Source organism: Alligator sinensis, unplaced genomic scaffold (assembly GCF_000455745.1).
Source record: "Alligator sinensis unplaced genomic scaffold, ASM45574v1 scaffold428_1, whole genome shotgun sequence".
Taxonomy (NCBI): domain Eukaryota; kingdom Metazoa; phylum Chordata; order Crocodylia; family Alligatoridae; genus Alligator; species Alligator sinensis.
The window spans coordinates 3,190,330-3,216,701 of NW_005841919.1; the positions used below are offsets into that span (position 1 = coordinate 3,190,330).

The window sequence follows — 26,372 nt, forward strand, 5'->3', positions numbered from 1 at the left end:
TAAATTATTCCCACGTGGCGGCTAGCGATTGGCTTGCTAGCTGTATAAGAGGCTTGAGCGGTTTCCGCCCAAGTTGGAGAACTCCGAGGAGAACCTCTGCAAGGGAGGACTCCACGAACACCAGGAGGAGGAGACTTCACGCAGTGTGAAGATCTCTAAGCGCTGCGGAACCTATCAGACCCAGCGCATTTAAAGCAGGCAACAGGGGTCTGATCAGCCTCTAGCCTCTCCCCGTCACCGAGCGCAAACCTCGACGTATCCCTCTCCCTGCGTGCAAAAAAAAGGACCCACGGAGCCTAGCAAACTTCGTGTGAGTGAATTGTGAGTGAACAAAAGGATCCACAGAGCCTCGACAACTCCGTGGGAGTGATCCGAGTGTTGTCTGAGTCCTCAAACGAGGATTTAAGCGGAACTGTGCCTGGGAAACTGTCCAGGCTACACCGCGACCATCTTCGGTGTGAGTAAACAATCTTGAATCAACCATTACGCGTCCGTGCCTAATTCCAGCGTGTCGCCTGTTCTCTCCGACCCAGCGAGCCCGGGCTGCTGGCCACAGCCCGCGCGGTACGAAAAAGGGCCTGGATCGCTCCCCGCCGCCCGCACATGGCGACGAGGATGGGATCTGGAGACGGCCCACACACCTACATAGCCCCTTCTTTCTCTGGGCTCATCTGAGCCACTCAATAGGTCCCCCCATACTCTACCATGCTTACTGGGTTTACCCAGACCCTCCCTCTCAGGGCTCGCCTGGCCTCTTATCAGGCCCCTCTGTACTCAACCCTTCTCTCTCTGGGCTCATCCAGCTTATCAACAGGCCCCAGGCACTCAGCCCCCTTCTCAGGGCTCTGGACCCCACACTGGGTCCCCAGGAACCTCCTCCATCCCCTTAGTTCCCACCCAAACCTCCTGATGCATTTTCCTTACTGGAATTCAGGAGCAGCAGCCTTCCTGCTGGGTGATGTTCCTCCACCACCTCCCAAGATGGTACTGCCAGCCATGCTCTCAGGGTCTGAATCATAGAAAATTAGGGTTGGAAGGGACCTCAAGAGGTCATCTAGTCCAACCCCTTGCTCAAAGCACGACTAGCCTCAACTAGATTATCCCAGCCAAAACTTTGTCTAGCCAGGTTTTGAAAGCCTCCAAGGATGGAGCTTCTGCCACCTCTCTGAGTAATCTTTTCCAGTGTTTTACTACCTTCCTAATGAGAAAATTCTTCCTAATATTTAACCTAAACTTCCCTTGTTGCAACTTGAGACCATTGCTCCTTGTTCTGTCATTTGCCACCACTGAGAACAGTGCAGCTCCATCATCTTTCGAACCCCGCTTCAGGTAGTGGAAGGTTGGTATTAAGTCATCTCTCAGTCCCCTCTTATGTAGACTAAATAAGTCCAGTTCCCTCAGTCTTTCCTTGTAAGTCATGGCCCCCCAGTCCCCTCACCATTTTCGTTCCCTTCTGTTGAACTCTCTCCAATTTGTCCACATTCTTTCTGTAGTGGGGGCCCAAAACTGAACACAGTACTCCAGATGTGGCCTTACCAGTGCTGAATAGAGGGGAATTATTACTTCCCTTGACCTACTGGCAGCACACTTACCAATGCAACCCAGTATGTCATTAGCCATCTTGGCAACAGGGGTGCACTGTTGGCTCATATTCAGTTTATTGTCCACTGTAACCCCCATGACCTTTTCTGCAGAGCTGCTGTCCAGCCAGTCAGTCTCCAGCCTGTACTGGTACATGGGATTGTTTTGTCCTAAGTGCAGGACTTTGCACTTGTCCTTGTTGGCCCTCATGAGATTTCTTTTGGCCCTATCCTCCAATTTGTCTAGGTCACTCTGAATCCTAATCCCACTCTCCAGTATATCTATCTATTACTCCCCCCAGTTTAGTATCATCTGCAAACTTGCTGAGGGTACACTGTATGCCATCTTCCAGGTCACTGATGAAGACATTGAGCAAAACTGCCCCCAGCCAGTTTTCTGTCCACCTTACAATCCATTCATCCAGCCCATACTTCCTTAGCTTGCCTGGGAGAATGTTGTGGGAAACAGTATTAAAAGCCTTCCTAAAATCAAGGTACAGCACATCCACGAGTCTCCCAGCATCTACGGAGCCAGTCATCTCATTATAGAAGGCAGTCAGGTTGGTCTGGGTTTATACCCTGTGTACTCTCGATCAAGCGACTCCCTTGGTCAGGCCCAGCCTCACCTGCCAGCCTTCTGAGTCAGCTGACTCTGCAATTAGCCCTGACCCCCACCTGCTGGTGGCTCAGCAGGTTGCCTGACCTCTTCAAGGGGCAGGCACATCAAGTGCCATGCCACAATATCTTGTAAAAATTGCTTGCTTTGGAATTTTTTTAAGTAAATTGGTAGAAGACTGCCAGTAATATAAGAATACTTTTAAACCCATAGTTTGTTAATTTAGTAATAGCAGCCCTGATCCAGCAATTCATTTTAAGCATGGTAATGTTTCTTTTGATATCAATGAAACGACTCACAAGCTGAAATGTAGGCAAACACTTCAGTGCTTTGCTCTTGCTTTCTCACCAAAAGGATGCAGGCTTAAATCCCATAGAGACCACTTCTTGAAAGGAAAAAAATAATCTGGAAGTGAAATGCAAAACCAGAAATGAGCACTTCAAGTTCTGTTCCCAGCTGTGTCACAAATTTCTGTGAGATGTGGAGCAATTCACCAACCTTATTCTCTCAAATGGGATTAATAACACTTCTCACTTCAGGAAAATTGTGAGGCTTAATTCATTAGTAGGAATACCCCCTGCTCTTGTAGAATGCTTGGATGTCTTCAAAAGAAGGCATTATAATAGTCCAAGTTTTTGCCACTGAACTGTACTTTTTCTTTTCCTGATCCAGGCACAAGGGTGGATGTCACACTGCAATGAATATCTTGAATGTATAACTGCCAAAACCAAGTATTCTCAGTCAGAAGTTCAGTGTTTGCAGAGCTGCTACCAAGAAGCTAAGAAGGTTTCTTCAGAAAACTTTAAAAAAGTGAATGAGCTGGTGTTGGGCTTGGGAAGCAAAAAGGAACTGAAACAATGGAATATTTTATGGCTGAAATGTCAGCAAACAAGGCACCATTTAGAAGAGGTCCTTTCTGAAGCTCTCAAAAGTTCCAGCAAAGAATCTTCTTGCAGAGTCCCCAAGGAAGCTGGAATAAAGATTAACTATGAGCCAAGCCAGTCGTCTTCTCACCTCTCTTCCAGCAGTGATGACAGCATCTGGGATTTTAATGCTAAACCACTGCATAACCCTCCACAGGCCAGCCTGCCCTCAGGAGTACCATCTCTTTTAGTTCATAAGCATGCAAATCAAAATATGGATGTGTCTGTGCAATTCAGTGCATCTCCCCCACAGACACTAGCTAAACTCTTCAGTGAGCCTCAAAGGACTAGTCCAAACTTAGAAGATACAGACAGTATTTCCACCTCAGGATCAGCTTCCTGCTATTCCGAGCCAATCCAGTCACCAGTTATTTGCCACAGAAGGCATCCACTAAAGAAAATCATGAAGAAAACGCAAAGCTTTGATTTTACCCAGCATGAAAGCAGCCATAGTGAGTTGCACCGCCATGGATATACGGGAGTTTATATTAAAGGGCTAGAGGTAGCCAGCAACATTGCTGCTGAAAAGAAATACATGCAACGCTTGAATATAAAAAGCCCTTTGATTAGTAGAAACCGAAGTCTATCATCACCATCAAGGATCCACCATACAGAAGAAGAAGACAAGAAGAGAGCTGGAAGGTGAGAAATGGCTTCCACACAATCCATTATTTTGAGTGAGGAACAAAAAAAAAGTACTGGAATCTCCCACATGGTGTCTGAAAAGTTTGAGAAAGACATTTACATGCAAAATACAGGCACATCATTGTTAGTGTAAACAGAATTTACTTTAGGTCCAAATTATTGGTTTGGTTGGGGAGAATGGAAGTATTCAGAGTTTATAACCATAGTGGAGCAAATCCTTACTGACTTGATCAATCAATATCCTACTTGAAGTCAAATAAGCACTAAAGGGAAACTGAAGATATAGAGAGATGTAACAGTTGTATGTATATCAAAGGATACTGACGTGCTGTTATGATGAAACTCTTGAGTCCTTTGTGATTCTGTAGCAATACAAGTATAGCAGAACTACTCCAACTTCAACTCTGCATCCTGACTTACACCCTGAATAAAGATTTAGCTAACTTGTATCACTACAGGACCATGCATAGGACTACAGCTATGTTGTGCTCTCAACCACCAGCTCCTCTTCCCCTTTTAAAACAGTTAAGATGTATGTTTGCCCATACCTAGAGACTTTGAGCATCTTTACACATGCTCTGGAGTGGTGGGGGAGCACTTTAATTACAGCAGCTCCTGGGAACCATTCTAATTAAAGCATCCGCAGCATCTTGTGTATTCAGCATCCCCTGCTTCCTAATGGTGGTGGGGGAGCTTTAACTAAAGCTTTTTCGATAAGCTTTAATTAAATCTTCCCCACTGCCATTTTGAAGTGTGGGAATGCTGAATACATGTGATGCCAAGGCTGCTGGAGCATACTATTTAGCATACTCGAGCAGACTCAGTTAATTGAGTCTGCTCCGACACATTCTAATTAGAACGCATCGGAGCAGGCATCGGCCATGTGTATAGATGCTCTGTGAGTCAGCAAAGAACTATACACACACTTAACTTTTTTTCCGGAGGTACAGTTCCACTAAAGCCAGTGAGACTGTTCCCTGGATGTAAAGTCACCAGCAAGCAGATTTTTTGCACAACTGAGTACCTAGCCTCATGCGAATACAAATATTTCATTTTCTTTTTACATATCAGTGTATGGGGGGTTATATTTAAACATTCCCCTTCTCTATGGAAAAACTAATTCTATTGTGCTGATATACAAGAGCCAGAAATTGAAACTGACCAAAAAGCAAAAATTCAGCATTAAGTTTCATTTCACTTCACTGAGTGAAAGGGGCAAACAGCACCGTAAAAAGCAAACAAGATTTTTGGGAAAATGTTTCCATTTTAATAATCTAAATAGTGATGGTAAAATTGCTTTTGATGCTTTGAAAAAATTATAATAGTGTTCTATTAGGAAATGATAATTAAAATATTTTGCTGCTGTTCTTTAGGATGAGGTTTGTGTCTCCTAGAGTCACTGACAAAATATAAAGGAAACAGCGTTAAAAGTAACTTTAAAATGCAATAGGAATTTAAACACAGTCTTTAAGTCCATTTTCAATTTGAAATTCAGTTTAAATTTTGCTTTTGTTTTTATTTTGTTTTATTTTTATCAGGCTTAAAGCTGGCTTCTCTTTTTGTTCAGGATCCTCCCTCACTGGGGAATCATATCATTACAGCATTCTATTTTCCCACAATTGGCAGAAAAAAAAATGAGGTGGGAAATTAGGATGAGTATTTGCATGATTTATTTAAAAAAGGAAACTGAAATAAAAATCTGTTATCAAATCTGTGTATATTTTTTTTAATCCTGTACAATATGGATTCTGAACAAAATATAAGGTTTATGGTTTTTTTTAAAAAGCTATCAATCTTTGTTATTTAACTATTTAGGGCTATATTCTTCTACTGTTACTTACATGAAATAGCATCATATTCCATCTTCAATCCCACTGAAATTAGTGTGATTAGAGTGGATGAAAAGAGTATCGAAATCTGTCCCATAATGCTATCTACATAATCATATATTTTATCTTTATAGTATCTATCTGGTATAGATTTTGACGGCCCCAGTTCAGCAAGCCATTCAAAGATTTCTGCAAGAAGTTGTCCTTGGGCGCATCTACACATGACGCTACGTCACTGTAGTGACATGCTATGGTGACGTAGCATCAGCAGGCACAAACCGTATTGCCGGTGCTACGTCACTGTAGTGATGAAGTACCTTGCTATAGCGTGTTGCTATGGCAACATAGCTGCTAACAATAATTGTGTGCCACCAGGATGGCACACTAAAGCAAGTACTAAATGACGGCACAGTAACAACTGTGCTGTGGGGGCACATGTAGACACGCCCCTTAAGTAGGTAGTTAGGTCCCATTGACTCTAATAACCATAAAATTGTGTTAGAGTGCTGTTACAGCTGTGATGGTCCAGGAATGACGTGAAAGGCAAGGATTTTTGGGAGGTGATCTGTGTTCTTGGACAAACAACGTAGCTGGAATAAAGTTAGACGAGCTATTGAATGCAAGGCATTCATCATCAGGTGACCTGAAGTCTTATATGAGACTGTCTTGCATTTGAAAGCTCGTCTAACTTTATTTCAACCATGCAGTTGGTCCAATAAAAGAGATCACTCCCAAAAATCCTTGCCTCTCCTAAATTAAACACAAGCTTAATTGCCTTCCTGAACAATAATAGCCTTAACTGGTATATATTTCAATACCTTGTTAAACTGGGGCCTAGACACTTCCTGAACCACAAGTAACTTTCAGTTTGTATAACAGAGGAAGAACAGACATCTTGTGTGATCTTTTTTGTATACAAGTTGATGTTTAAAAAGAGTTTGTCTGGTTTTGTTTATTAAATCTGTAAATACTGCTTCTAAATATGGTAAAACAAGTTGTATGAATCTAATAATGTAATGTCCTTGCTTAGAACATATATATACTGACTTTTAGTAGTTACAAAAAGTATGTTACAATGAAAGTAGTTTGTGGTTTTACTTTATCTTACTGATTTCACTCAATAGCAAGAAGTTAGAGTGGATCTAATTTTCAGTAATGTAATTTTCTAAAACTCTTTGTTTTATTTTAGGGCTAATGAGAATACATTCCTCAAAGGGTATGACTTTAGTCAGACTAACAGCGTCATTCCTCTCCCTTTTAAGTGCCAATTCTGCAAACATCCATGTGCAAGTTTGGTTATATAATTTCTAGCCACGGTCCTTAATTTAATTATCTAATTATTCTGGGTTAAGTCCTGGGACCATAGACCCCACAGACATTTGTAATGTTTTCCCGATCTCAGTGGTTTTGAGGGGAGTTAACAAAATCTGTGGCCAGTCCAGTAAATCTTTGTAAGAAAAATTAGTCAATGGCAATCATCCAATGAATACCGTTGCTCAAATTATACGTTTTGTGTACATGAAAGGTAACTCTGAATTAAAACGCAGTAGCTATTCCTAGATTTCCTTAACCTTATTTAATTAAATTAAATAAGGAGGTATTATTTCTTGTTTAGCTTCATCCACTTTCAAAATGGATTAAAATAAATCAGAAGATGGTACAGCAGAACATAGATACTTCAGAGGGTTAGGTTTTTAAACCCCCCTGTGAAGATGAAGGTTTGAGAAATATCAAGAGGCGCATAAAGCTACAGCAAACAGCTGCACAGGACTGCAAAGATCTCCAGCTGTTTACTGTAGCTTTTGCTTTAAGGGCCTTTTCAAGGGTACTGCTTCTCCAGGCAGTTACCTGGAGCCATGGCTGTGTGCTAGCTGAGTGGAAATACAGCACTCAGTGGCATGATTGAGGTGCACCACCTTTTGCAGGGGAGAGGAAGGGAGGGGTGTCACAAAAATAGCAATTGCTGCAGCGGCAGCAAAACACACTGCCACCATCAACACTGCAGCAGCCAGCAGTGTCCTGTGACATGGCTGCCCATGGTGCAGAGCTGCCCTGCTGTGCCCCTAGTTACCCTTTAATGTAAAAGCTGCAACAAAGAGCTAAACAGCTCACTCTTAATTTGGCAACTTGCTGTGAACAAAATGGGTTGCCAGTGATCCCTACATGAAAATCTAGGTTCTGCTGTACTCTTACTCCAAAATAAAAACATCTGCATGTGGGGTTGGAAAAGCCCTAAGTGTTTGCAGGATTGGCTCTGTTAAGTGGGTCACTTTAATATCTTTGTATTGTTTTATGTATTTGTTAAAGCATAAATATATAAAGTTTTGCTTATGATGTTCAGTTTTTGAGTTACAATAGAATCTTTGTTGTCCTGTGGCAGGGGTTGTCAACCGGGGGTATGCATACCCCCAGGGGTACTTGAGAAGGTCCTAGTGGGTATGCACGGATGGGCAGGGATGGAGCGCCGCCACGCAACATCCTGTGCTGCCGCGCAAGCGCTGGGGAGCAGGGGAAGCTCGCATGTGGCAGCTGCCACCGCTCCATGTCCAGCCACACCCCACTCCCCTCTGCTCCATGTCTGGCCACAAGGGGTAGACTGATCCCAAATGGTTGAAAACCCCTGTCCTATGGAAAAAATCTTCTCAAATTTAGAAGGGGAAAAACAAACAAGTTACCATACATACTACCTTAAAACCTATCAAAATCCCAGTCAGGCTTTTAATCATCTTACAGAATTCTATGTGAGGCATAATTCTAATTTTTCTTTCATCTCCTTTGGTGCCCACACAAGGCCTAGACTCAGCCTGCCTCTTACATGCTTTGTGTCCTTAGTTATCCTGGGGTAGAGCTAGCTTGAGCACTTCAAAATCTGAAACTTCAATGGAACATTTTATTCTGTAATGAAGGAATGAACTAATTTTTTCAGATAAATTTTCCTTAACATTTTCATCCTATTTTTTCAACTAAGTCTGAATAATGCTTCCTTCAAAGCAGTGGTACTCTTCTTATTTATCCTTTGCAAAGTGCTCAGCCAGACCATGACCACCTTTGTGCTTTATGTTGAGCAGTTATGCATGTCAAAAGCCAGGTCACATCATAGTGTTTTTCTGAGACTTTCTAGAGGAACCACACTAGAGAAGTGAAACGTATTTTTATAGCAGATCAGCATTTAGATCCAGTTCCAGATTTGGACTCTACTTCCTCTAAAGTTTATGCTTGCTTGGAGTTCAGGTTTTGCTTTGGTATTTTATCAAGTTATTAGCCACAAATATTGGACTCAGATCTGGATTTGGATTCAAAACTCAATGTTCAGACCTAGGGTTTTAGGTTCAAACTCGGTTCTGATCTTGATACTGAAGAGTTGTTGCAAGATGTATTTCCCCTTTTGGACAAAAAATTCTAATTGAAGCTGTTGTAGTGGTTTCCTTTGTAAAGGTTTAAGACCTGGCCGATTTCATAAAGAAAAAAAATACATGGTTTGGCCTGGTTCCCTGATAGGATTTTTAGTGACATCAGCTGCAGTTAAAACAATTTAATAGCAGTTTGTGTATTGTCATTAACTGTATTAACTTATCTAATGTGCTGTAAATCAAGTTTATTTAGCAATAGTTCCCATCATGGTGAATGTACTGTAGAGGTTGATTCTTATTTGTTTTGTTCCTGCTATTGTTAACAATCCCTGAATAATTTTTCAATTTTGTTTGCTGAAATTTTTGTAGGAATATTACGTATGTGACACAAGAAGAAGCCCTAAAGATACCAGAAAGTCAAACATTTCTCCATGTTTTATGATTACAGGTTCAGAATAATTTCAGTGCCCTGGAAATAAAGTTATTCTAAGTTAATGAAATACCACTGGAAAAAATATTTTACTATAGATTTATTTCTTGCCTACATAGTCTCTGAATGAAAGCACATGCTTTTTCTTAAGGAAAGTGTTTGCTTTGATGTTATGTACTATTTGAAGTTAATTAGAAATGATTGATTAATTGGTTCCTTGGTTTGCTCTTTTGTTTCAGAAACTTGTTTCACTAATTGCATTAAATCTTCCTTTAATGACAGAATTCATCATGCATTTAAATGTTTCTAAACTGAACGTTCTTTCTCAGTGGAAGTTCGCAGTTTGTCAGAATATATACTGTTTAGGGAAATTCAGGCCAATTCAACTGTATGTTAGCAACATGCTTGGGAGGAAGAGCTGTATTTCCAAACAGAATGCAAGAACGGAAAAGGTCAAGACACTTGCAAATGTAACACAAATGTCTTCAAAATTATGAAAGTCTCTCCAAAGCTGAAACCTCTCACCTCTGTCCTCCCCCTCCCCTGCTTTCCTGGTTGTTTAGTTGCTATATTACAGCTGCTGTAGATAGTTGGGAACCAAATTCTGCGGTGTATTACATTCAGAAAATGTAATTGCATCAGGGGGTTTCTATATTTGTAATTAAGGGCAGAATTTTTTCCTGCATACAAGAGTGAAATAAAACTCCTGCAAGATGTTATCTGTTGCTATATTGGTACGGGTATAATGGCAATCAATCTAACAGGCAGTACCTACAAGCATTACTTTCCCAAAGGACAAGTAGAAATGAAGGAAGCAATGCAAATAAGTAGAGTTACTCAGTTTGCAGTGAATACACCTTGCCATAATCTGTCAGTGTTCAAAACAGCTCTTCTATGTCTTCCAGCAGTAAAGTGCAACATATAATGGATGAGATGATCACAACAGAAAGGGAATATGTTAGATCCTTAGGATATATCATCGACAACTATTTTCCAGAAATGGAAAGAATTGATTTACCTCAGGATTTGCGAGGGAAGCGGAACATTATCTTTGGGAACCTGGAGAAGCTCTATGATTTCCATTGCCAGTATTTCCTAAAAGAGCTGGAACATTGCAGAGACCTCCCACTGCGGGTCAGCCACTGTTTTCTCAGACATGTAAGTCCCATTTCCGAAAAAAAGCTTACATTTCTGGAATCAAGTAATTTTGAATGGAATACAAATCCTCATATTAAGTAAATCATGCTTCTTGCCTTTTTGTTTCTCATAGCATGAACAATCAAGCTGTCCCATGACAAATTTAAACTGTTGTCTGTCAATGAGATCTCCTGTGTTCTCTCTGAGAGTGTTATCTATTATTCCTATGTCTTCACATCGCTCCTGGTTTTGATGTCTCAAAATATGTCAGGCATATTCATTCTCTGAAGTGTTTTAGATCCCTCCCACTGCAGGAAGGATCGTAGGGGCTACCAAGCAAGCAATATACCTTCAGAATTTCCAGTTTATAGAAAGCTTACCTTTGTTTCCTTTTATGACCTCATGAATGGATTCTGTCTTAGCATCGTCTTCAATCACACTAATAAAATATCTTGGCTACTGTCAAGGAGTGAGTAGGGGTACATGACTTCTTTTCTGGAAGTAGAGAAGTATAAATGCTGTGTCACTGCCATTAGCCATGGTCCACCTGTGAGGTGTGCATGCTTAAGACAAGTCAGTTTCTATAGCCCACATCGCAACAAGGAGTGACATGGCCAGCATTCACATTCAGCTGCCCCTTGACTCCCAGAACAGCCAGATGCCAATTTGCAGCTGGGTTGACTGGCACAAGACTGTGGGAAGGCTTGAGTTGGCATCTCTGGAGCTACAGTGAGATGCCTTACCCACTTTGCCACCATGTTCCTTACCCACTGAATATAATAACAGAAACAAAAAGTAGGCGCGTCTAATACAACCACTGTTCCCTTGTAGTTTTGATGTTATGTGGTACTAATGCAACTGAATATTCCTCCCGGGCACCATGTTTGCATGTGTGCCCAGGACCACAGCACATTGAGCTGGGCCAGAGCAGCCCTAGCTGGCTGGGGGCCCTGGGGGTCAGCCTGCCAGCCCAGGGCTGCTCCAGCCTGGCTCAATTTGCTACAGAGGGGCTGGCTGAGATACAAGGGTGCTTCAGTACAGGACTAGCCAGCAGGAAACCCCTGCACTGAAGCACTCTTATGCCCCAGCCAGCCCTGTCAGCATCTACATGTGCATTGCGGCAGTGTAAATAACTCCACTGCAGAATAACACTTGTGTCTGGCAGTACTATCCTATGGCAGAGTTAATTAGTTTATTCTACCCTAATAGCACTGCACATGTAGATGGTGACATTTTACTGTGGAGCTAGATGTCTCATGTACAGCACCCAGTGTTGCTATACAGGGTTGTATCCTAAAAGCCTAAGGGATTGCCCCTCATAGGCTTGCCTGTGATTTTTGGATTTCTTCACCGTTCCCTTGTTGTTTTGATGTTACATGAACATCTTCACTCAGCTGAACTGTAGAAAAGAAAAGTTTTGGAAGCACTGATGTTTTGCAGTGTGGAAATACTGCGTTATTTCTCCAACAGTATGCCCAATTCTAACCCCCTCCCAGCATGGGACAGAGAGTTCACTGTCTCATCTTCTAACAGGGACTCCACAACAGCATCACAAATCTAGAGTGTGATGGAGCCATTAGGAAAGCCATTAGGTTGTGGGTGCGGCCTCCAACTCTAATTGATGTCCAGGACACCCAGAACCTCTGAGGATTCTAGGAAAGTCATGCAAATGAGCTTCCTTGTTAGTCCAGTAGCTGTCTCAGCATGGATTTGCCATAGGGTATGGTGGTGATTCACAACCTTTTTAGACTCAAGATTCCCCTACAAAATGCTAGCTCTTAATTTTCACTCATTTATGTTTACTACAAAAATAATAGTATAGTTTTTATCTTGCAAAGAACTCAGAAAGACTACAACAGGTCAAAATGTTTTCAACTCTGAGGATTCCTATTTGAAATCTCTGGGTTTATCTTGAAAAGCATATTTGCATACCTAGCAGTACTAACATGTGTGGCACCCTGAGGCACCTTTGAAAGGATCTTAAGGGACCCCAGGGTCGTGTAGCACACTAGTTGAGAATCACTGGGGTAAAGAGAGATGATGGCTTTACCATCCCATGGTGGGGTTCAAAGAAAGTACAGTTGGATTGAGTTTGCTGAAGGAGATTTTTCAAATGCTTTGTAATGTATTTTTGCTGTGAAGTGTTGCTTTAAAATACATTTTCAAAATAGTATGTTATCTTAAATTTCCCATGACCTATGTTTCCATTGAAATAACTCTCTTATGAAAATGCCATAGTAATAAAGCAGGCACTTAACTATCAGGAAATGAGGAAGTTAGAGTTGCATTGTGTACCTCAGCTCTGCACCTGTGTATGTGTATTACAACGTAACTCTTGACTCACTGAACAAAACCTGATCACAAGCTATTTCTCAACTAATACAATAAAAGGCCAAGTTAAAGGTATCTTTGCAACTTTATTTTTGTCATTTCCTGATGTACAAGCTCTTAACCATACAAGGTTCAAGTTCCTTTGATGCAGTGTTTATGTCAGGAAATGTCTTAGATTATCAAGGGAAAAAGGAAGAATGAAATTCCTTAGTATGTGATTGTGGGACTGAATGCCACTGGAATGCTGCAATTCTCAGATACCACATGTTCCACCAGAAAGACACCAGCAAATACTGCTAGTTAGGGTCATTATCAGGGATATAGGTTTTCCATTTGCTGCGGAAAAACACAGATTTTCTCTCTTGAAAATCTGTGATTCTTTTACTTTAAAGAAAAAAACACAGGAAACCATGGGTTTCCCCTTGCAGGCTGGCAGAGTTCCAGCCTGCAAGGGGCTGTTTGGGGTATAGAGAGTGGGGCACAGGGGAAAGGGGTGCCAGATACATGTGTGTGCACACATGCACATAGCAACTGGGCAGGGTGGTGAAGAGCAGCTCCTACAGCTCCCTCCAGGTGAATCTATGGGGGCAGGGGCACAAGCCATGCAGCAGTGAGGCATGTGCCCCCCCCCCAGATTTCTGTGCCCATAGTGGGGTGTGAGGCTACCGCTGGGCTGGACCAGCTCTGGGCAGGAGCAACCTTGGTGGCCCACTGGGCAGGATCTGGCATAAGAGAGAGCACCGCACTGCCATGGCAGCCAAGGTGAGGTGCCCTCTGCCCACCTGGCAGCAGCGGGAGTACAACTCCACACCGCAGCCATCACTGCCATGCCTCACCTTGGTGGCCATGGGAGTGTGGCGCTCCCTCCTGCACCAGGTCCCTCCTGTTGGGCCGCAGCGGTCATTCGTGCCTGTAGCTGCAGCCCAGTGTGCCCAGCTGCAGGCCCTTGTCCACTGTAGGTACAGAAATAGGGGGTGGGAGGGAGGTCACAAGTCCCTCACCGCTTCCCCCACATGTCACGTGTGCCACACTCCCCCTTCCTCACACACTGGCGGGTAGGGGGCAGCAGGTCAGGAATGAGGGGCACTGGCTGAGCTGGAGGAGCTATGGACCAGGACTGAGGGGCACCAGCAGAGCCAGGGGTCTGTGGGTTAGGAGTGAGGGACAACGGGATGGGCAGGGGCAGGGCACTGGCATATCAGGGTTGCTCAACACCACAAAGCAACAAGGGAAACAGCTGCAGCTGGACCTGCATCCTGATGAGCAAAGGGAGCAAGGAAAGCTCTTAATTCCCATGATAAAAAAACCCTGAATCAAATGCCAAAATGTATAGGTATTTAGAATTATTTTATTATAATGATTGAGGCACTGGTAGGCTTCCAAATTGCTCTAAAATTGTAAATATATCAATAAAACGTTGTGTTCCCCTGATACCTATATCTATAGTAGCATTTAATTTAAATCATGGGAAAATCCAGATTTTGGGGGTTTTAATCAGAGAATTTGGGATTTTTAAACAGAAAACCAGGAACCCTACTCATTATTATACAAAAAGATGTTGATAATATAAAGCAAGGGTGTCACACTCACCCTGGGTCCCAGGCTGGATCTGGATGGCATGAGCTCTTCCCAGGCTCAATCCATGGAGCCAGCCACAGCTATGGTGGGTCTGAGTCCAGGTCCAGGGGTGCAGATCCATGTTCAGGCAGCAGTGCAGGTTGGGAACTGTGCAGCAGCATGGGTCCAGGGGTGAGCAGCAAATTGGGCCAGGGAATCAGGTAGCAGCTGGGTAATCAGATAGCAGCTGGGTATCTGCACAGGCCTCACTTGTCCCCTGATGTCAGTGGCCATCAATATTGGGGTCCAGGGACCCTGAATTCTGTGGGAGGTCACACTCCAGTGGTCAGACTCCCCAACTTCTGGCAGTCCACCAGACTACCAGAAGGCTGGCTAGAATGGTTAGCAGGCCAAATTCAGTCCACGGGCCATATGTTTGACACCCCTGATATAAACCAATGAGGTACATTATCTTCTTAGCTGCACACTTTTGCTACACTTTCACTGTGCATCTTACCCATACTCCAGCAGACATCTGGGTCTTCCATAGCTGTATATTTGATAATGCAAAATTATCATACAAGGTGATTTCTATGTGTCATAAAAAAGCAAAGCTAGGACACTCAAATGCACTTCTTTTCAACCAACACTAATCTCTTGCCAAATTTTAGCTTTCTGTCCCTGCTATTTCAGTGCTAGGCCTTTATTTAAGGAATTCATTTTTTGCCTACTCTAAAGCAGCTGAATTTTTATTTAACTCACGTGTTTCCAGAAATGTTCACTTTGAAGGAGGGACTAAGCCTGGAGAACAGAAGCCCCAAATATGAAAGCTGATTTTAAAAAACTGAGACATGTTATGCAACATTAAAGCAGTCATCGTCAGTGGTTCCTTGAGGCACAGCATGAATCAAAGACTATTCTCAGCTTTCTTGGTCTGACCTGCATGCTGTCAAATGTCTTTTTTACAGTAACAGCATTTCTACTTTACATCCATATCTGCATTCTAAATTTGCTTTATGTTTATAAATTCCCAAAAGTGTGGTTCAAACCAGTTCTCCAGCATTCCATAATTGTATTCAGGTAACATTAGAAGGAATGGTTCAATGAATAAGAAGGGTTTATATGAATAAGTCATCAGATTCTACATGAACTTCCTTTATCCAAGGGAATCTGTGCAACCAGTTTTAACAGCTGAAGAAAATTCCAGCTGTGGCAATAGGTGATTAATTAATAGCCTCATTGTTTATAAGTAAAGAGTTGGTATGTGAAGGGAAGCATTTTGTTATGAAAGATTAATGGAGGCTGCACAACTGGAGCCATAGCTTTTAAATTTCCTACTAAACCAGACTGGAAAAGCCAGGTGTTCATTGCTCACAAAACAAGAGCATTATGAAGCCTTGTATTTGTAAAGTTGAAAAGCAATCTGTGGCGGTTATCACTAACAAAGCAGCCAAGTTATTCTATCCTGCTTGTCCTCTGCAGTATGTGCCACCTTTGGTTTCCAAGGTAATAGAGAATGAAATCCCTCCTTTTCCTTTAGGTTGTAGAAAAATCACCCTTGTGGGTGCTGACAGAAGTGACATTTATCACACAATTGGCCCCCTGAAATTGCTGTATAACCATGCTGTGACAGAAGTGCATGGCTGCAGAGCACTTTAAAATTGGTTGATCGCGCAACAAATTAACCCTCACCTAATGAGGGATCAGATGAAGGTGCTCCAAAGTAGAGTGCCTTAGAAAACATCTGTTCCCGAGGGTCATTTTGTCTACATGAACAGGGCTGGGCTGATGCTGACCAGCCCTGCATCCGGTGCTGTCTGCAGGAAGGGAGTGGAGAGAAGGGAGGGGAAGGGAGCTGCGAGCTGGGATTTGCCCAGCCTGAGCTGGAGAGGTGGTGAGTGGGTTGGAGCCCCCCACACCTTGTGCCCCCCCTCCCCTTACCCTCCCTTCTTCAGTTCAGGGTGGGCAGACCACAGCATGGGTGACTGATGTCTCCTGAGTCAGGGGTTGCACTTGCCCCCCAGCAGCCAGTCAGCAACTGGAGGTCCACCCGCAGCCGATTACACCAACTGTGCTCCAACCCAGAAACAGCATTCCCTCGAAGCTGGCTCTAAGTTGGAATGCTGCCTGGAAGTGCCAGCGGTATGCCCGGAAGGGCCAGGGACGTGCCCGGAAGTGCCAGCGGCACTTCTCCTGGCACCCCCACTCCCTGACCGGCGCTCTCAGGGGGGGCACCAGTGCTTCCGCCTGCCCCCCCCACCTGCTGCCTAAGCAGGGGATGCTGGCTGTGAGGAGGCACACCAGCACTCTCAGGAGGGTGCATGTGTACCCCCTATGCTTCACCACTGAACCACAGCTCCCCCTCCTCTCTCCCCCTCTCTTCCTGCTGTCAGCACCAGAGCTGTCTGTTGAGTCGGGGGGGTGTCCTAACTCATGGCACTTTATGCAAAGCACCATGAGCTAGAGTAGGGACCTGCACATCTGTCAGTGCCCTGTGGCTGCTGGTGGTCACTATTAATCATTTAAATTTGGATGCTCTCCTATAAGGACCCAAGGAAACATGAGCTGGAGGCGCAATAAGTGACCTTTTTTCTCTACCTGATTTCAAGGAAAAGCCAAGGGCTATCTGGTCCTTTTTGTGTTGAGAATATGGAGGGATCATATTTTACAGAACATGCAATAACCGGTCTGTGTCTTACATAGTCCTTATAGTATATCATGCTACTATAGCCAAAGCACTTTGCAAACACTGGAAGAGAGTTTCTGGAAGGTAGCTCTTTGAAGCAGAACTGACTACATCCTAGACCCTGCTATATATGGTTGCTTTCAGTCCCTCTCAAGGACATACTATGATATTTTACTTGTATCTTACTATAAGCAAAGAGGTAGACCATCTAAGTAAATAGGAATGTATGAAGGGAAGTTGCTGTTGTCATTTATTCTCTGGTCTCAGAGACTGTCCTAGACTCTCCATTTCAGACTGTGTTTTGAGCCTGGTGCCAGTTCCTGCTCAAGGCCTAGATAACCAGATTGCCTTAGTCTAGTTCTTTAGTATTATGGTAGGATGGAAGTGGCAGTTGTTTATTTCTTAGAGTTTTAATGCCTTACATTCTTTTCAGTGCTCTGAGGTAGTAGTTCTCAAATGTTTGGGGTTGTGTACCCCTTGTTAAGTTTGTCATACTTCTGTATATGCCTGCAATTTAGGGTTACAGGTAATAAGAAAGTAACACTCCATGTCCCTACAGCCACACTACAGCCCCCTCCACCCCTCACTTTGCAGCCACTCGGCATCCACCTGGTCCACATCCACCTCTTCCCCTTCCTGTCCCCCACCTCCCCCTCCCTACCAGCTGTTCTGGAGTGCAGCAGTTGTGTGTGGGGGGGGGGGGGGGGCACTGCCACTATGATGTCCACCCCCCTGCCCTCAGGCAGGAAGGTATGGGGAAGCTCTGCTGCTCGGGCAGCTGGGGCATGTTTGCCGCCACCACACACTTCCCCGGCAGCAGCTCAAATTTGGGCCCATGCAGCCCCGGGCCACGCAGCCAGTCACCGCCCACCCTCTTAGTGGCATATGCACAGTTGCCCAAAAGCTTTATGGACAGACAGGCACACAGATAGACAAACTAAGCCTTTTATTATATTAAAATGGGTAAATGTGGGAAAGTATAGTCGTGCTCTATCGTTTATAAACAGCATTGGCTTGGTATGGTGCAGTGTGTGACTGAATTCTACAATATCTGAAAAAATCCCAAAATCGAGGCCAACCAGTAAACTTGGTTTATTTTTTCTTTCAAAAGAAAGCTACCGTTTGCTCTTTTGGTGGCTTGTGCAGATCTTATTATGAGGGGAAGATCAGTTCTTTAAACAGTTTGTTTAATCTTTAAACAATTTGTTTGGGTACTTTTAGTTTAAAGGAAGGAAGAAGCTAATTAGTTTTGTAAGAGGGAAATGAATGTTTGAACTTCTAAAAAGGACTGTTTATTTCTACTGCTGTTCCAAAGGAAATGCAGAAAATGATGTCTCCAAATCAGTTTATGCCTTACAATGAATTGGGAAGTTGCCCCTCCTCCAGAGGATCTAAAAGGGGATTTCTTCTGACATATTAATATAATTCAGTTAATTGGGGAAGATCTCCTCTCTTGAAGGATATAGTGTGCATATGCTATCTATGTGTATATCCATGCCATGCCATACCGAGCATTATAGTATCTGAAGTCAGAACAATTTCTGATGGTTCTAAACTAACCCCATGACTCATGCAGGTCTTTCTCATTAGAGTAGCAACAAAATCCTGACAGTCACTGGGTTAACTCTCAAGAGTTAATAATGTTGTTTAAATCACCCTGGCCAATTAAACATTTAATGCTGAAGAAAAAACAAGCCAGACAAGCAACTGAAATGAATACATTCTACTAATTACTGGATGTGGCAGGAGTGTAAATTATAGTGAACTAAGCCTTCTGAATATGTTGTGCTGGTATGTTCTCACTTTTGCACCAACTAGAACAGTTATTTGGAAGTGCATTGACTTTGGAGTGAAAATCTGGATGTAATTTTTTTATGCATAAAACCTCCCAATGTTTGGAAAGAGCATTGATCACTGGGGAAACATAAAATAACAAAAAATAACCACTCCTTTCCCTTCACCTTTTCAGGAAGAACAGTTTGGGATGTATGCATTATACAGCAAGAACAAACCACAGTCGGATACTTTGCTTACAAGCCATGGAAATGCATTCTTCAAAGTAATTATTGTGCAGCTTCTTATTTAACATGAATTATTTTAACATCATTTGCTTGATGTGAATATATCCATCAACTAATGTTTGCACATCCTGGTAATATTTCTACAGAATAAGCAACAGGATTTGGGTGATAAGATGGATTTGGCTTCTTACCTGCTGAAACCTATTCAGAGAATGAGCAAGTATGCACTGCTCCTGAAGGATATGATTAAGGAGTGCACTAAGACTCAGGAGCAGGAACTCAGTGATCTTAGGTCTGCTGAGGAAATGGTGAAATTCCAGCTTCGTCATGGAAATGACTTGCTTGCTATGGATGCCATCAGAGGATGTGATGTGAGCATTTTTCAGTCCTTCCTTTATTCTTTTGAAGTAGGTACTTGACACTGAGGCTGCCCTTCTCATTCAGAGACAGCTGAGGGTGTGGCCAGGCATGACACTTAGCCCAGTTTGAATACTGTTTAAATCTCAAGCATCCAAACATACAAGCCAATTTAGAATAGTTTAAACCTCCTGGAATGTTTCAAAAGTATACTTGGATAATCAGGTATTATTTTGAACCTATCTTCCTTTAACCAGTTAAGTGTTATGTGCAGACACCAAGCTTGCCATGATTAGTGTCTGGCTGCTCTTCTAGGCACCCCAACTGCACTGCTCCTCACTCCCACCACCACCGCACCCCAACCACTGCACACCAGTTGGCTACTCTGGTATGCAGCCAGGACTCTACTGCCCCAACCTGTATTGCCTACACTTGACCCAAGCATAGGTGATACGTAGCGGGGACATGGAGACACGTGTCCCCCTTGAGATTGGCTGCTGCTGATGCTGCCGCCAGCGTCTGCGGGTGGTTGCCACTCGCCACCCGCACCCCCCCGCCACCAACACTGCCACAGCCACCTGTGGGCAGTCCCCACTCAGCCTGCCCTCGCCGCTGATGTCACCATGCCGCCTGTGGGTGGTCCCCACTCGCCATCACCACACCTCCACTGCCAACACCGTCATCACCACCTGTGGGCGGTCACCATGCCCACCCAGCCTCGGGAGGCACAAGTCATTCATGGACTCAAGCCATGCTGTTGCAGGCTGATATGGGCAGGGGAGGGGTGATTAGGTGGGCAAAGTGGGTATCCGTGCTTCAGGGTTCCTGCGGTGGGTGCTCTGGGGGGCTGTCCAGTGTCTTCACAGCATTTAAACATCATTTTTCTCAAAGCTGATTGTCACTTTCATTCCATTGTTGGCAATTGACCAAGTTTTGTGACATCCCAGGGTGATTTGGACTGGGGGGGTGGGTAGAGGGGGTACCCCTGCTTCTGCTTTCCTGGGGGCCTGCTCAAGATCTCGGGGGCTTCTAAATAGCAATTTTCCCCAAGCCACAGGTCAATTTCATTCCATTCCTGGCAATTGATGGGGAGCTACCCAAGGCAATTCATTCCTTGGGCAGCTTCCCAGAGCGCCCAGCACCCTGGAAACCGAGGTGCCCCCACCACCCACCTGACCACCCTTCCTCTCTCATCCTAAATCAGCCTGGGATGAAGCTTGGAATGAAATTGATAAGTGACCTGGGGGGGGAAGGCTGTTTAAAAGTGTTGGAGACTTTGGGCAGTCCCCAGAATACCTAGCTCCCCAGGAACACAGAAGCAGGCCTACAGGCACCCCTTCCCCTTGCCTGGCCATCTCTAGGGAAAGTCTTAGGGTAGAACCTTGAGCAAGGGACCTTGGGCAACCCCCCAGAACACTCAGTTCCCTAGGAAGGGAAAAACAGAGGTCCAGGTAGCTCCCTCCCCAACTAACTGGCCATCTCTGCACCCCCAAATCATCCTATGGTGCACCAACCTCTGGTACATTACCAGGAACTGAAGTAAAATGATGAGTGACTTGGGGGAAACTGCTCTTTAAAAGCCATGAAAGCTCTGACATTCCCAGATCACCCAGTTGTCAGGAACCCCGAAGCAGGGATCTGGTCAGCTGCCCACACTCCCACCCACCCACCCATTCATTTTCATCTGGGCACCCCCAATCAGGATACTGCAAGACAAATGCAAGAATGGGTTTTATTTAATTCAGTTTGCTCTTTATTGCACTCAGTAAGTAGGAGTATCAGAAAATTGCAGTTGTAGGCAATTGACATCATTTTCTTCCTTTTCCTTTGCATCCAGCTAGTCAAGGTCTTCTTCCTCTGTTCAAAGAATGCTGGGGAAACTGGGGCACTCACCACTGGGAGGCATGCTGGGCTGGGTATTCACTACCCCCTGGTAGCAGTCTGACAGCACTGAAATGCCTAAAAGGTGACTATTCTACTTGGAACCCGTGGCAGCATACAGGCAAATATTTCTCAACTGGGACAGTTGTGAAGCAGTTCCCAATCAATGACGTTCTCAGAATGGTTCAAGTGTTATGTCTGTCCCCACCCTCAGGAAGGGAGGAGATGTATTACTATTATTTGTATTGCAAGAGCATCTGGAAGCCCTAGTATTGGACTAGAACCCTACTGTGCTAGGTACCGTAAAAATGCAAAATTAAAAGAATACCACAATACCACTGAAGTGACATGTCTTTCCCTCTCTCTTCCTTCATGTGGGGAAAATCAACTCTTCCTTCTATAACCTTTTAACAGCTTTGTTATTTTCTCCAATCAGGTCAATTTGAAAGAACAAGGACAACTAAGATGCCAAGATGAGTTTATCGTTTGCTGTGGAAGAAAGAAGTACTTGAGGCACGTCTTCCTTTTTGATGATCTTATCCTGTTTAGCAAGACAAAAAAGATTGACGGGGGATATGACATCTATATGTACAAACAGTCATTCAAGGTAAATGCAGCTCCTCTCTTTTCAGAAAGTGTGAACAGTGCACAATTGTACCTGCCATCTGTTTAGGTTTCTCAGTTTAATGCAAACTACTATTTAACAGTGGTGGGTGGAGGCATTGTAGCTCCACTGCACATTGCACTGCATGTTTGCATGGGTATTTATTGCATGGTTTTCTAGTGTTTGTGTGAGAGAAGAAAATTATTATTTTTAAAAAGTTGAGAGCAATGAGGCAGAAAATGACAATTTCTGTGAACAAAACATATGCTTGCTTTCATGTACCTTTTGTCACAAGTGCACATATATCTTACTGGACAGGTCTTGCCGGAAACAGGATATTTCCTGGATAAATACACAAACTCTTAGCCACCATTCTAATTATGCCAAGAAAGCTTTTAAGAAGGCATGAAACCATGATTTCTAACTACCATCAGCACCATCAGAAAGGGTCTTTTATTCTTTCAGACCCTGATTCAGGAAAACACTTACAGATAAGCTTTACTTTAAGGACATGCTAATTTGCTTTGCTGAATTGGGACCACACATGGCCTTTACAGTGCAAATTAGACCTGGGAAGTTAGAATACGTACCATGACACCATGTACCAGCCAAGGATCTGCCCCTAAATATCTAGCAGCAGCTGAATTCCTTAGTGCAGTTGCCCACCACTGCACTAAGACTTTAGTGCAGTGGTGGGCAACTATTTGGGCTGGAGGGTTGTTTAAGGAGTTCTGCTGAGCTGTTGAGGATGGGGCGGGGGCGGTGGGGTGTGGGGAGATGCCAGTGCATCCTGTCTGTCCCAGCAGACACCACCAGGAGCCTAGGAGGAAGGGCTGCACACCATACCACTCTGCTTGGCTGGGGCTGGGCTGGGCTGGGCTGGGCTGGGCCAGGCCACACAGCTTGTGGACTCCTTCACTCTCCCCACATCGATCTTTCCCCTCCCTTCCCCCTGCACAGTCCTGGCCCCATGGTCACTGGCAGCTGGGCCCACATGAGACAGTGCAGTGTAGTGCACTGAGTAGCCCTCCTGCCCACCTGCCACAATGAGCCACTGCCATCACTGTATGACACCAAGGAAGGCAGGCTGAGCCTGCATGCTGCCCCCCCTCCGCCCCCCACCAAAACCAGCACAGACTAGCAGCACCACAGCAGCAAAGGCTCATTGTGGCAAGTGGGTGGACGGACAGGATGGCTATTCTGCATTGCACCCTATCCCATGCAGGTCTGGCTGCAAGTGGCCATGGTGCCAGTATTGTGCAGGCACAGTGCCAATGAGAAACTGGCTGGGGGAGGGGAGGGGGGAGATGGATACCGGGAGCAGAGGAGTCTGCACGCTGCACAGCCCAGCCTGGCCTCAGCTGTGGCAGAGCGGAGTGGTGCAGGGTGCACCCCTCCTTCCTCAGGCTTTCCGTGGCAGCCAGCAGGCCCACCCCCGCTTTAGTGGATGCATGCTTCTTATAGAAGTCAGCGTTGACAGCCCCATGCTGTTCTTACAAAAGGGATCTCATGGAGAAGTCTAGAGTAGCTGACCCCTGGGATAGTGAAGATTCAGTCACAAATATAAATACAATTATATTTATAGATGCACCACTGATACAGGAAGGTGAAGACATTTTTTAGTTACAAAATCAACCATGCAAAGAGCATCATTTGATCAACTTGTTCTGAATGCAGTTGACTGACTTTTTTTTGTGTGCATATTACTAGACTGCTGAGATTGGGATGACAGAGAATGTTGGGGAAAGTGGTCTGCGATTTGAAATCTGGTTTCGGAGGAGGAGGAAAACCCAAGACACATACATCCTCCAGGCAAACTCGGCAGAAGTTAAAGTTGCTTGGACCAGTATCATAGGAAAAATTCTCTGGAGACAGGCCCTGAGAAACCGAGGTATAAAAACTGTGTAATTCCCAATAAGAATGAAGGATTTGGCAATTTGCTCCTCGCAGGTCAAAAAAGGCAAGACTAGTAATCAGTGCACGGGATTGCCTGAAATCAGCATACACTGCAAATTAATAGGGCACTGGAAAACAGCTACTGTAAACAGTGCTCCTAAATTACTTAGCCAACAAAATTAAGTTGTTTCCTTATATTTAACAAACTTTGAGAGGGCTATGTTGCTGCACAGTGGGCAAGCCTTTGTTTTTAAATGTCATGCTGAAATAGTAATGCATACCAGACAATTCCCCAGGGAACCTGTGTTGAACATAGATTTGATTTTTAGTGTTGTCACAGTACATAGTGCTGCTTTTAGCAAATGTCTGAATTTGTTTTCTTTCAAAAAATGGACTGAGTGATAAGGGGCCTTGCTTGATGACTGGGCTTTCCTATTTTTACTAGATGACTTTCTGGAGGTTTCCAAGGTAAATTGTAAGGTTTCTCACCTCTTAATTGAAGGGCAGAGGTCACATCTTTTAACAAATATTTTCTTCTGTGTCAGGTATTTCAGTCAAATACTTGTAAACAAGCAAAAAAAAAAAGGCAAAATGGTTCCAACAGCACTTGTTTTGTTTTTATAAACACATGCAATCCCATTTATTTCAGCTTCACTGCATACTTATCAGGAATGTCGTAGTCCTATCAGTTCTCCCATCAGTCACCTGTAGGGGAAAAAGGAGTCAAGAGGTGCTGAATTTCTAATGCAAAAATCAAGAGAGGAAAATAACTCCACAAATAAACCCTTAAAAAGCAAAACCAGACAAAAAACAAAGCAAATCATCCCCTTGTAAGGCCTTTTTTATACACCAGAAAAAAGCAAAAGAGCACAATTTCCCCCTTTTTTGGGTCATCATCAATTTAGCAGTTGTAAACTTGACTCTTTCCTCCCCCCCAAAAAAGAATATTAGACAACAGTAGTAATGCCAATTATAAATTCTACTTGGTTGAGCATTTCTGGGGAGATAGAATGGGGCAGACATCTGTCAGATGAGCTGTCTGAAGTAAAGCTTCAGTTTGACCAAGCAATAGCTCCTCAAACACACACGGCATCAAACAGGATTCATATAACCTTGCAAACCATGTGAATACTAGAACATCTTCTATTTTTTTTCCTTTTTCTCAACTATAATCAGCTTAACTGGTGATTAAAGAAGAGTGTTAAAGGGAGAAATTGTGCTCTTTTGATCACAGATGAAAACCAAACAATTTGTCAAACTCTACCCCATAGGTTGTTTTTTTTGGAACTGACAGAGTCATTGAGCATTAGGGCTGGAAGGGTCCTTAGGAGGTCATCTAGTTCAAGCCCCCGCCTCAAGGCAGGACCCATCCCTAGCTAAACAATCCCAGACAAGTGTTTTGTGTAATCTGCATTTAGACTTATTAGTCTTATACATCTTTAACTCCTAACCAAGGCAAACCCTGGAAAATCTAAAAGTATCCTTTAGCTTCTGTTCTGTGTGCTGTCAGTAATGTATATATGAAAGCTGTTGCACATGCTTATACAAACTAAACTCTCAACTCTATTTAGTGTTATACGTTACTATCACACTGCTCAATAAAACCAATTTGGGGGGCAATTCCAGGTTGTTCAAGTTATAGACCCCAATGGAAAATATCTCAGGCACTTGTGGTTGCTAATTTTTTAATCCTCCAGTTTGACATAGGAAATCACTTTTTTTTCTTCTGTTTTCTTCTCAAGAAAGTATATGTGTGTGTCTGTATTGTTTCCAGGGTGAACCAAAGATGGTTTGTCAAGAAACAAACCGCGACCACTTGCTTTCATTTTGCCCACGCTGCACAGCCTCCTGTCCCTTTTTCGCGTGAGCTCCAAAAAATTTCAAGATAGTTCTGAGTGAGTTAGTGAACAGGGTTTGTTTCTCTGCAGCAGACTCAGGATCATTGCTGAAAGTGAATAGACATGCCCTATTTGTTATGTTTTGCAGGATAAATGTTTAATTTCCAAATCCTACTTGGCTTAGTTTAGTACAGATGTGCTATATCATGTTCCTTTCGTCCTGGTCCCAATCATTGCAGCCTAGGGCACAAAATCTAGTAAGAGTGGAAGGATGGGGTGGTAGTGGATGTGTTCCTAGACAAAAACAATAGAATCCTACCTGTCAATGTAATGAGATTTAAGACTAGGACACTAATTGGGCAACTCATAGCACTTTGATGCTGTTTTCTTTTTTCTTTGTTTGTTGTTTTATGGACCCTCACTTCAGAATTCCCCTCATTCACATCAAAAGGAAAGTTTTTTAGTAGCCTGGCAGCAATGATAAACTCTGAGCTGAAATGAAAGGACTAAATAGGAACAAAGGAAGAGGGATAAGAGATAGTCATTTTAAATCTCTCTGGATAGAGCCAGCATTCCATGCATTCACGCTACAGCTTTAAGAACATTTTTTCCCCTTGTGGAGAAGAGGGACTTGTATCAACAGGGTCTCCTCTGGGAGCAGGGTCTTTCAAAGCTAGGGAAAGAACACGCA

The 26,372-nt window shown here is 43.7% G+C and overlaps 1 protein-coding gene across 13 annotated transcripts in view; it reads left to right on the plus strand.

Annotated features, from left to right (window-relative positions):
- The window catches only part of PLEKHG4B (pleckstrin homology and RhoGEF domain containing G4B), a 234,881-nt gene that overhangs the window by 198,901 nt on the left and 9,608 nt on the right, over positions 1-26,372 (plus strand). For all 13 annotated transcript variants that reach the window (XM_025198263.1, XM_025198267.1, XM_025198269.1 and 10 more), the window contains 6 exons: positions 2,869-3,761; positions 10,279-10,531; positions 19,054-19,143; positions 19,252-19,476; positions 21,780-21,950; positions 23,658-23,838. In XM_025198263.1, the coding sequence (XP_025054048.1) occupies positions 2,869-3,761; positions 10,279-10,531; positions 19,054-19,143; positions 19,252-19,476; positions 21,780-21,950; positions 23,658-23,838 (1,813 nt within the window). The remainder of the gene's footprint in view (positions 1-2,868; positions 3,762-10,278; positions 10,532-19,053; positions 19,144-19,251; positions 19,477-21,779; positions 21,951-23,657; positions 23,839-26,372) is intronic.